Raw genomic sequence first — 10,661 nt, 5'->3', positions numbered from 1 at the left:
TGATGAAAAGATCCAAAGCCCTGCGCTTCTACGGGCTGATGGGGAAGCGCTCAGGTATCCACCACTTCCACTCATTCATTCATCTTAATATTGTAATTAATCTTAATGCAACCTAAACACAGCAGTTGTGGTTCCGGCAATGTGGACCAATGAAGTATAGAAATATTATTTAAATAATTTGGTAACAATTGAATATAATAGATTGTTAAAAAAATGAAAAAAAATTTAGTTGTAAGCAACATTATTTTAGTTGTAAGCAATCATTTAATTACATTGCCGTGATATCTGAGCAGAACAAAAGTATAAGTATACTACAATACTAGATATATTTGCAAAGCAAATACATTTTCATATTCAAATGAAGAGCATATGTACATAAACCTCAGTTAGATTTCTGTGCCACAGGTTCAATGCAGCCGATACAGATGAACAGACGACGTAAGTAGAAATGTAATACTTTAATTTGCATCATTTAATAACAATAATAAATGTTGAAGAAATTCAGAAATTGTTGCAGTCTTTATATAAAAATGACAAAATAATAAAAACATTAAAACTTGCTTTCTGGGCCTTTCAGGCAACAAAGGAGAGATGTTTGTGGGTCTGATGGGGAGAAGCATCACCAGCGGAGGTAAGAAACGCAACGCTTCAATTCTCAAGGCAACTTTATTGATAGATGCATGATGTTCTATGCTACAACCAAGCTTAAAAAACCATACAATTTTCCTGAAGAATCGTGGTTGGTCTGTTCAAAGGAGTTTTTTTGGCTTGTTGCAGAATCCTTGACTCAAATCCTCCCGGGGGCGACGCGGGCCATCGGTTGTGTCCGAGGAGTCCCCTGAACCGGGTGAGGGTCCTGCCAGCCCAAACACCTGAGACTGTGTGGTTCCTTTTCTGTTTGTGACGCTGGCCTTCGGTGGTCACATTTACTTTTCAAAAAGGCATAAAAAAAACAACTAATTCATATTTATGTACGTGATTACTAAAATTATTCTGTTGCTTTTATTTGGCAGATTGGCAAGAGAGGACCGGGTCAGAGCCCACTATCACTACGGCTAGAAAAATGAACTTACACAACATGAACTGTACAATTTTATACCAACTGAAATGACAAAATACAAAAAAATTCATATCCTTGCCAAAACACATTGTGTTACACTTTTAAAGTTCATACCAACAGCAATGTTGTTGACCAATGCAAAGGAAAGTAATTATCCTCCTCTCCTCTCAATTGAAATAAAAATGTAAAAGCAAGTGAATGCTGACAAACTAACGGACTGTATTTCTTGTTTTCAATTCATGATATCCAGCATACAGGACTATTCAAACTTCAATACAAAATACAAAAGACATTCATGTTTTTCGCTGAAACCACTGCATTTCCCGAGACAACATTGTTTTTTCCCCCCCACAAACGTAGTGTTTAACAATACGTTTGTCGTCACTTAATCCAAAAAAGGCGATGCAACGTGGCCTTTAAAACATAAATAGCTGCTGAAAATTAGGGAGGATAAAAATACATTTATGAGAAAGCAACAGTTGAAAATAACCAGGGTTTTAAAAATCACAGAGAAACAAAACAGACCCACTGATCTTCATTGATAGCTTGTGGTGGAAGGCTACTCTGTGGCTGGTGCAGGTTCAGTTTATTCGATAGCCTGGCAAAAGAAAGAGAGGGGGGCCGTGGGGAAGGATGCTACCAATCATGTCCCTTTGGGCGGCGTCCATTTTAACGAGCCGGGGTCGATGGTTTTGTTGCTATTGCCTCGCTTCGTCTCCTTGGCTTTCCACTCGTCTATCAGGTCCTGGGAAGCAGCACAAAAAGAGTGTGAGTGAGAGAGGTGTGTTTACTAGGGATGTTAACAACTCAGTATTTTGTGAGTCGACGTGTCGGAGACATTAGTCATTAGATCTTTTTTTTTTTGGCCCCACGGCTGCAGCAGTTGCAGAGCTCAACGGATCTGCTCTTTCATTTAAGACAGAGGCCCGCCCGTCATATTTCAAAGGTTGTGCTCAGGAGCACATCAGTAATGCATTTTTTTTTATGACGTTAATAGAAATGATAAACAAAATATCACAGAGCATAGAGCAGGATTGTGAACGGTTACAATGTCTCATGTCAATTTACAATAGGCAAAATGTGTTGGCGTCGACCGACTCGTTTTTTTTAATTATTAGGATATTGATGCTGCCCTCTTTGCAACAGAATTTGTTTAAGACATGAAACCATTTAATTTGTTGGACGTGTTGTCATGCTCGCAGGCTGCCACTCTGTCCACAATCATTTTTCATTGGTTATTTTGAAAACAGAAAGGTGTTGCAACGTTTTGAACAGGACATTTAAAAAGTTTATACATATTAAAAAAAAGATTTTCAGATTTCTATTTTTAGAGTCGATTTGAGCACGAGTCGAGAATTGATCGTTGAGTCGACATGTCGACATTGAGTCGACTCAACCAAAGCAAGCTTCACTGTACCTTAAATACAATGGTGAGTATATATATATATATATATATATATATATATATATATATATATATATATATATATATATGATGGAATCAGGCAGAGCAGTGTGTGTTTCTGTTCAACTTTAATGAATGAATGATAAATAGTAGTAGTAGTAGTAGTAGTAGTAGAGTGTGTAAACCGATGGTGGTTTGTGTCGTCACCTGTCTCTTTAACACCAGGTGCTTCCCTTTCCAGTACTTGAGCATCTGAAGGGACTGCAGGGTACTGACGATATCCACTGGGTTCACAGCTGTTTCCTGGCTGATCTCTGCAAAGCACAGAACAAAGAACAACCCTTGTTCGTTGAGTTTTGGGGCATTTGTTTTGGTGGATACAATACTTTGTGTCACAGTCAAAATACTGAGGCAGTTGTAATATAGATACATACAGTGAAAGACAGATGAATACATTCTCACGATGGGTTGCCTTAAATCTCAGAGGCAGCAGTCCTACTATGTTATAGCAGAACGGCACAACCAGAAACAGAGTTAAGCCGTGTTTCGTTAAATATTCTACAGATGGAAACGCCTGTTCACCCTGATTCAAGCTCCTCTGCCATCAGACACTAATCTTAAGTCTGAATAGTGCTACAAGGTTGACATAGACACTAGCAAGCACGGATTAACACAAATATAATGTAATAGTGACACAACTAACACCATTAAACCAAAATTATAATAGTAAATCAATTAAGGAACAAGCTAAAAAATCAAGAAGACAAATAGAAACAAAATGATGGCAAAGTCAAGTTATTCATCCACACTGTGGACGGCCTCCACCTGGGACCTACCCTTGATGGAGATCTCCTTTCCCTGGAAGTTGCACATGTACCGGAGCAAGACCTCCTTCCAGTAACTACGGTAGCTGATGAGGCCCAGGTCGGACAGTGGCCTCTCCGGTGACCCAACCTTCTCCTCCACCTTGGACAGCAGGTAGCCTGCGGGACAGAGCGTCACTGTCACATCACACTTCTCCTGACGGCTTGGAGAATTGAAGCGTGAGGAACACGGTGAGGTAGTTCACGTACTGAAGTCGATGAGCATCTTGCCGAAGCCCTGCCTCATGTACTGCGGCATGGTCAGGATGCACGACACGTTGTAGTTCAGGAAGGAGTTCTTCTCCTGCAGCAAAATAACACAAACAAAACGTTTTTTTCACTAGTTTAAAAGGTTGTGATTCAGGGCGTCTTGTTTCCTCAACATGCTAGTGTGATAATCACAAAGGATTATGTTCTCTCTAATCAAACCCAACTTCCGCTCTGTCTTCAACGTATGTACAAAAAAAAAAGAAGAAAATATAAAGATCCATTTCAAGTGACATGAATGCTTAATATATTATAACAAATTATAAAACTGATAGTTACAGTCCTTGATTCTGCCTGGCTCAAAGCCTTTGTAAAATACTCACCTGTATAGCATAACAATACATTTTTATTAATATTGCACTGCTGTCTTTGAGTAATTATATTGGAGGAATGATGAATTGTTTTCATTGAAGGGAGGCTATAGTCACTCAGTCTCGTGTCACACTTGGGACCAGTGGCAGCTGGTGATAAAAATTGTTGGTGGGGCGCAGTAATAGATGGGGTGCATTCGCTGAATTGTCCAATCATGTGGTGATAAAAAAAAGATGAAAAACAACACCATTGGTCTGGGGCGCACAAAATTACGACCCCGAGGTTGAATTTTCACACGGCAATGAAAAGCTGTCTCTGCTTGATGGACAGCAAAAAGTTTGCGTGCTCACGTAGACTTCATCGTGGCCAGCGCCCCTGACTTGAAGGAGGGCTTTATTTCGATTGACCAATAACAAGCCTAGCCCAAAGAATTGACGTTCAGACGCATTTAAATGGTTGCTGGCCAGGCAAGTACGGTCTATCAAGCAATTAAACGAGGATAAACGCAATGTATTTTTGTTGATTTATTTAGTATTTTTAATGGTTAATTCATCATAGTTGGCAGATATATTCAAGTGAATATTTGGGGTGGCTCTCTATTGACCCACCGCCACTGCTTGGGACATAAATAGACACACTTGGGGCCCTTTTAGGAATGTCTATTATGTAGATGCACACCCAGGCATCGTGCGGCCATGGTGCGTCTGAGCTGGTTACCTTGGAGAAGTAGCCGACCAGGTGGCAGCCGGTGTTGTCTGCCTCCGTCATGACGTAGAAGAGGAAGGGCTCCACGTCGTAGTACAGCGTCTTGTGGTCCAGGAACAGCTTGGCCAGGAGACACAGGTTCTGGCAGTAGATCTGGGAACCACACATCATTGAATTACACTTGGTAGGACTCTCTGGTCTAGTGGTCCAGGAAGAGCTTAGACAGGAGACACGGGTTCTGGCAGTAGATCTGGGGAACCACACATTTAATAACACTTAGTAGGGCACTCTGGTCTTGTGGTGCAGGAAGAGCTTAGACAGGAGACACATGTTCTGGCAGTAGATCGGGGAACAACACATCACTTTTTAACCATCAAATCCAACATAATTTCGGATCCAGCGGTCCAATAGCAGATGAAGGGGAGGTGGGGGGGGTTAAAATAAGCAAAAGATACAGAAATTGGATCTGAAAGCCACTTGCTTAGAGCTTTTTTATTAAGGAGGAAGAGGAGGAGAGTGAGAGTTGGGAAGTGATGAAAGAGATTTCGAGGCACTGCTGGTAAAATAAGAAAAAGACCACCAATGCACAACAACATTTTACAATTTGTTTCAAGTGAGTTCATCTTCTCAAATTAAATCAATGTACACAGATGGATTGGTATGTGACAATGGTCATGCTAATACTGTGACAAAGCTGAAGAACCGGCTTTGAAAAAAGGGGCTGAGAAAAAAGGGGTGCAACTAAATTTGTAAGGGTTAGGGTTAGCAGCAAATGAAAAATAAGTGGCAGCAGAGTGGCAAAAATAAGTCTTGAGCCCTGGAATAAGTTTTCTTATTAACATAAAAAGGTACACCTTGTATTTCTCCAACATGCCAGGCTATGAAGATCAATATTAATTGTTAGGTTATTAAGCCTCAAGATAAAGGTCAACCTTCTTAGATCACTAACAGTCCAAACACAGCTACTGGTAGGTTTCCATGGTCAGGTCTGGTCTGGTCCGGTGTCAATCGAGAGAAACAGAGCAGAGTCAACATGGTGGCTTACCTTGTTCTTTTTGCCGTCAACCTCAAACACGGATATGGCCCCTTTTCTGTAGACCTCATCCCCAGGAGGATGCTTCCACACACACTTGGCCTGGGAACAACAAAACCAAACGATTATTCAGGGAATCCCTGAGACCAACTGAAGCAGCAGATGAGAAGACCTACAAATGTCCTTTGTGGTTACAACCAAGATTTTGGGGGGGGGGGGGGGGGGGGGGGGGGGGGCGGTACCACAAAGTTACCGCTGCCCAGCCAGGGGGCTGTGAGAGTGTGTGTGTCCGGGGGTAGTGGATGATCTGGGGGGTGGGGTGGTCTCACCATGTGTCGCCGGAGGATGGTCTGGCTCTTCATGTACTTGAGGCAGAACTCGCAGACGTACAGGCGACCGAGCCGGGCGTACTCCTCGGGGTAGGGCGAGTGGTACCAGGTGTCCAGCTCGTAGCGCCCGAACAGGATGGTCTTGATCATGTTGCTGCCCTCCGTGATCTGACCCTGGATGCGGAGCTTCTCCTGTTGGGAGCAGCCCAGAGGAGGAGCACAGCTGTGGTCACGCTAGCACACCCATGTGATCGCTACACCTAGGGTCACTGACAACCGTGGTCACCAGGGGAGGCACCAATGTAAAGGACGAAGATGGAGTTAAGGCAGGGGGAAAATGAACGCCAGGAAAAACATTTCTTTGTATAGGACATGTGAAAAATGACCACTTTGGATGAAGAAAACATGTATCAGTCTATAGTAGCATGTGATTATTGGTATTGGTTAGTACATTTCCTAGTGGTGCGACCCTAGTAGAGAACAGCCGCCATCCATCATATGGGTTACATAAATAAAATGCCCGTCTGCCAAAAGGTGTGTTGGGAAGACTACAAAGAATGAATGGTTTGCTAAAATTGATCATCAAATACCTAGAAGCTTATGTCAGCTACTCCTGCGACCCCATGTGCACACCAGTGGACCCCAAGTAGTGTTTACAGCCTACCAAACCAGCTTCTCAGTGAAATGTATCTGAATAGAGTGTTTCAATGACTGAACAGTTGTAGCAATGGTTCAAAAGGCGCTGCTCTTTTACCAGGTCCTCCGACGCCCGGGCCTGGGCCTTCCTGAAGAGCTCCAGGTCGTACTCGCTGGTGATGTTCTCCAGCAGGGGTTCCCTGGTGTTGCCGTGGGTCTGCCGGTGCTCCTGTGGGCCGCACAACAAGTCATCAAACGTGAGGGACAATATGGTTGATGAAGATACTAGGGACTGGAATTTAGCATTGCGGATTCTTCAACAATCGAAGAGGGGTGAATGGAGTCAGAATGGAGTCAGAGTAGAGTTGACTTAATCCCCCTCCCCCCTTGTGAAGAATGTCTTACATTTCACAAAACACGAATATGCAGTGAAATAATGAAATATCATGATTTATAATAGCAGTATCCTGATATTGGCATAAATTATGTATTTAATGTACGACATCTGGTAGAATTGATGGGTTGACAATCCAAAGTACAGAAGCCGTAAGTTAATAACTAAATCTGATACTTTCATTTGCTCTGCCTAAAAATACAATATTCCAAGCCTTCTCACTTTTTCATTTGGTACGTTTGTCCGGTTATGTTAGAAAAATACATTTTAAAATAGACATAGACATTCCAAAATGTGAGTGTGTAAGAGCGTGTGAAATTGTGCGGCATCACGTACCACATGCTTCTCTTTCTGCTCCTTCTGCAGACCAGCGTTCCTCCCCTTCCTCATCTCTGCCACCTGCTCCTTGTATCTGCTCTGTTTAGACGTGGGGGTCTGTAAGGGCATCAAGGGGGGGAAATAAGCTAGTTGTACTAAGGGGAACATGCTTCTTATAGATATTATTTCAAAACCATTCTTAGCTAAAACAAACAAGGAACCTATGTGAAAATAATGAATGCTTTGTGTTCGAGCTTCATTTGACAACTGCAAATGCCATTTAGTCACACACTAATAATGTAGCCACTGTAGTACACATGTGTGCTTACTCCACCTGAAGACGTGGCTGCAAGGACCTACCTGGTGGCGCGTGGCATGGCGGGAATTACCCTCGTCCTGTCCCTTCATCTCCTCCTCCTGTTTCTCTCGACTGATGGCTTTGACCTGTGAAAACAAACATACACCTTACAGCATGGGTAGGACCACATACATGCTAGGAGCATGCTCAGAGTGTGTTCAAGACCAATTAACCCTCTCAGCCACATGATGAAACAAATCCCACACAGAGATGCAATACATTTGTATTCTACTGAATTGACAGATACTTTTGAGACAACACATTGCATGCATAATTGTGTTCTTATTCCGAAAACATCGGTATCACCTGTATTAGAAGATCTTTACCTATACCATGCGTCTAATGTACAAATGACTAGGGCTGGTAAACACCCTGCTCTTCACAACTTTTAACTCACCTAACCTAAGGAAGACTGCTGATCGTAACTAAGTGAACATTTACACTTCTCCAAATGAATGACAATATGTCATTCTTTGGTTGACTTCAACCTGTACAGTTTGTATATAAGACAAATGAGTTCATGTTAGAAAAGGAGTCATTCAATATTTGTCATTATAATGTTTTATTATCTAACTAATTACGGGAGTCTCTCTGTCCTTCGGTTTCCCACTTGCCGGGTGTGTTAAAGAGGATGGAATGAGGGGCAGTGTAGAGTGTGAGGATGTTAGGTTGAGCGGCTCTTGATAAAGCCGCAAGCAGCAACACCAGAGCCCAAGCACCAAACACATCTATTCTTGGTCTATTCTTACCATATGACACCAGTTGTACTGCATGTATTAGATGATAATTACTATTTCATCATTCTTAAACTACTATTTGCTAGATGACTTAATAGTAGCACTGATGTTAATCAGTGATGTCAAAATTTCATGTATCAAAAAGGGCATCTCATCATAAACAGAAGGTTTCCTTGCACTCACCTTGCACTCGTCTGCAGACAGATTGTGGTAAAGAGGACATCCGGATACGGCAAAATGGCGTTCGTGTTTTCCTGTAAGGTGACCTGGAGAAAAAAAGAAAACACGCAAAATAAAGTTTTGCGAGGTAATCCATCCAGCATATGTATCTGCACAGATGCAGTGAATAAATGAAAAGCCTTGGAAAAAAAACTGTTAGGAATAAGTTTTTAACATCAGGGTCAGGTGAAAGACAGGTTGTAAGTGTGCTTTACCGAGAGAGTTACATCCCGGTGTGGGGCACTTCATGTTAAAGTTGTAGGTCTCGTGGCAGCGGCGGCGTTTGGGTCGATGCGAGAGGTCCTTGTCAGACTCTCGGCCCGCCGGGTCTTTCGCCTGGCTCTCGTCATGCGAGGCGTTGGGGCTGGAGATGTCCAGCTCTGACTCGGACGAAGGGGCGTTACCCGTCGGCGTCAAGGGAGGGGATTCATCGTGGTCGCCGGCTGGTTTGAGATCAGGGGTGTCTGACGTGAGCGGAACCAAAACACAACGTTAAAGAAAAGGAAGACAGGCAGGGGGACCTGGAGAGGTTATTGACTACTCAGTATATGTGTGTACCCTGGGAGCTTTGGCTAAGGCGCATGGATGCTCTGGTGAGGCGCTGTCTCTTGGCTGCGGTGCCGTCGCTCTCTGAACTGTTGGTCTGCTCGCGGTCTGCGGAGGAGTCAGAGTCTTCGGTTCCATCAGAGCCACTCCCAGCCACGGGCCTCTGTCACCAAAACACACACACACACACACACACACAGAGGAGTTTGCTTTAAATAATCATTCACCAGTTATGTTGCATTCAAACCAAAGTCGGACGTTTACAACACTGGAATAAGTTTCAAGTAGCTAAGTAGTTGTAATTCTACGTTTGAGGCTCATCATTTTCAACAAGCTCTGACTTTCTGAACCGTAGTGATGACAACAAATAAAATACGGATTAATAAGGAATAAAAAAGACCTGGCTAGACACCTATAATAGGTCAACAGTATACTTTGAAGTCTTTTTAAATGCGGATTACGTAGACATTCAACGTCATTGCTTAATACTGAAGGTAATCACATCCATGCAATTAAACCAGCAATTGAATGTCTTGGCATTTCACAGTAATCATTTACATTTATTATAAATTATCGTATATCCCTCCATTATCGTATCTGCGGTCAATGATTTTGTTATACAGTGTATTTAATCTTGGCAAAATGTAAACACAGGTACTTTGCAACAACACCAATCAAAGAAAAGGGCCTCTCTATTCTATAACATAAAAAACGTAAATGCTCTAAAGTGGGGAGAAGGCCAGTTTACGTCTGGAACTTCACAGTAGCTTTGAAAGTAGTTAACATTTAGTTACATTCTCTGCCATGGGCTCTCAGTATTGGACCAGTAGTGCTAGAGCTAGCTTCACATGCTATTGAAATGGCTAACATGCTAATGTGGATATGCATCTCTAAGACAGCCTGTTCTACTCCTAACTAAATGAATCACTACAACTGCCGGTTGATTAAAAGTCAAATGATATAGCTAGCTTGAGCTTGCGACAGCTACAACGGCACGTATACTGTGTAGAAATGGACAGTTGTCACGTTAGCAGCTCGACAGCCTGTTATTTTGCCTCACATTAGCCAAGCTAATCTATCCGGGGTGCGACCTAGATATTTCTTACCTGTCGTCTACGGGGCATATTTTCCTATAGAAGAGTAGTTTGTAAGCGGGCGGCTTCTTAAATTGTATCAATTCCTTAATTCGTTAAAAAATGGCTGTAGAAATACTCTTTTTTTAGATGCGTTTATTCGTGCAAGTTTGTATATACGCAACATCGATCGGCCCTCTCGCGCCACATTTTCCACACACAATATTGCACTTCCGGCGAAAATCCCGCGGCAGACTTGTGCCACAAGGGGGTGCCAGATACGCTCCTGTAAATAATACCGCTTTTCCACCGCCAGTACCTACTCGACTCGACTCGACTCGACTCGACTCGCCACGCCTTATTTGCGTTTCCATTGGCAAAAAAAGTACCTGGTACCTAGTACCGG

At 42.7% G+C, this 10,661-nt stretch overlaps 1 protein-coding gene across 1 annotated transcript; it reads right to left on the bottom strand.

The window, feature by feature from the left end:
* Positions 1-510: 510 nt before the first annotated feature.
* Positions 511-10,463, bottom strand: kat7b (K(lysine) acetyltransferase 7b). Its single transcript, XM_084485659.1, has 14 exons — positions 10,289-10,463; positions 9,195-9,345; positions 8,852-9,100; positions 8,601-8,683; positions 7,683-7,766; positions 7,341-7,439; positions 6,729-6,839; positions 5,975-6,166; positions 5,658-5,747; positions 4,625-4,765; positions 3,539-3,632; positions 3,302-3,448; positions 2,673-2,779; positions 511-1,805 (listed from the first exon to the last, which is right to left on the bottom strand). Exons 1-14 carry the CDS (start codon positions 10,304-10,306, stop codon positions 1,704-1,706), a joined length of 1,668 nt encoding a protein of 555 aa, XP_084341785.1. The 5' UTR covers positions 10,307-10,463; the 3' UTR covers positions 511-1,703.
* Positions 10,464-10,661: the final 198 nt, after the last annotated feature.

Source organism: Micromesistius poutassou, assembly GCF_964030765.1.
Source record: "Micromesistius poutassou genome assembly, chromosome: 21".
Lineage (NCBI taxonomy): Eukaryota > Metazoa > Chordata > Actinopteri > Gadiformes > Gadidae > Micromesistius > Micromesistius poutassou.
Note: the sequence above shows the minus strand (reverse complement) of the source record. Positions and strands in the feature narration are given on the sequence as shown.

Bases quoted from the DNA above. Each gene is read 5' to 3' on its own strand.
- kat7b (XM_084485659.1), bottom strand. The intron at 8,684-8,851 runs GTAAAGCACACT...TTTTTTCTCCAG, and splicing joins ACCGGGATGTAACTCTCTCG to GTCACCTTACAGGAAAACAC. The intron at 4,766-5,657 runs GTAAGCCACCAT...TGTGGTTCCCAG, and splicing joins TTGACGGCAAAAAGAACAAG to ATCTACTGCCAGAACCTGTG.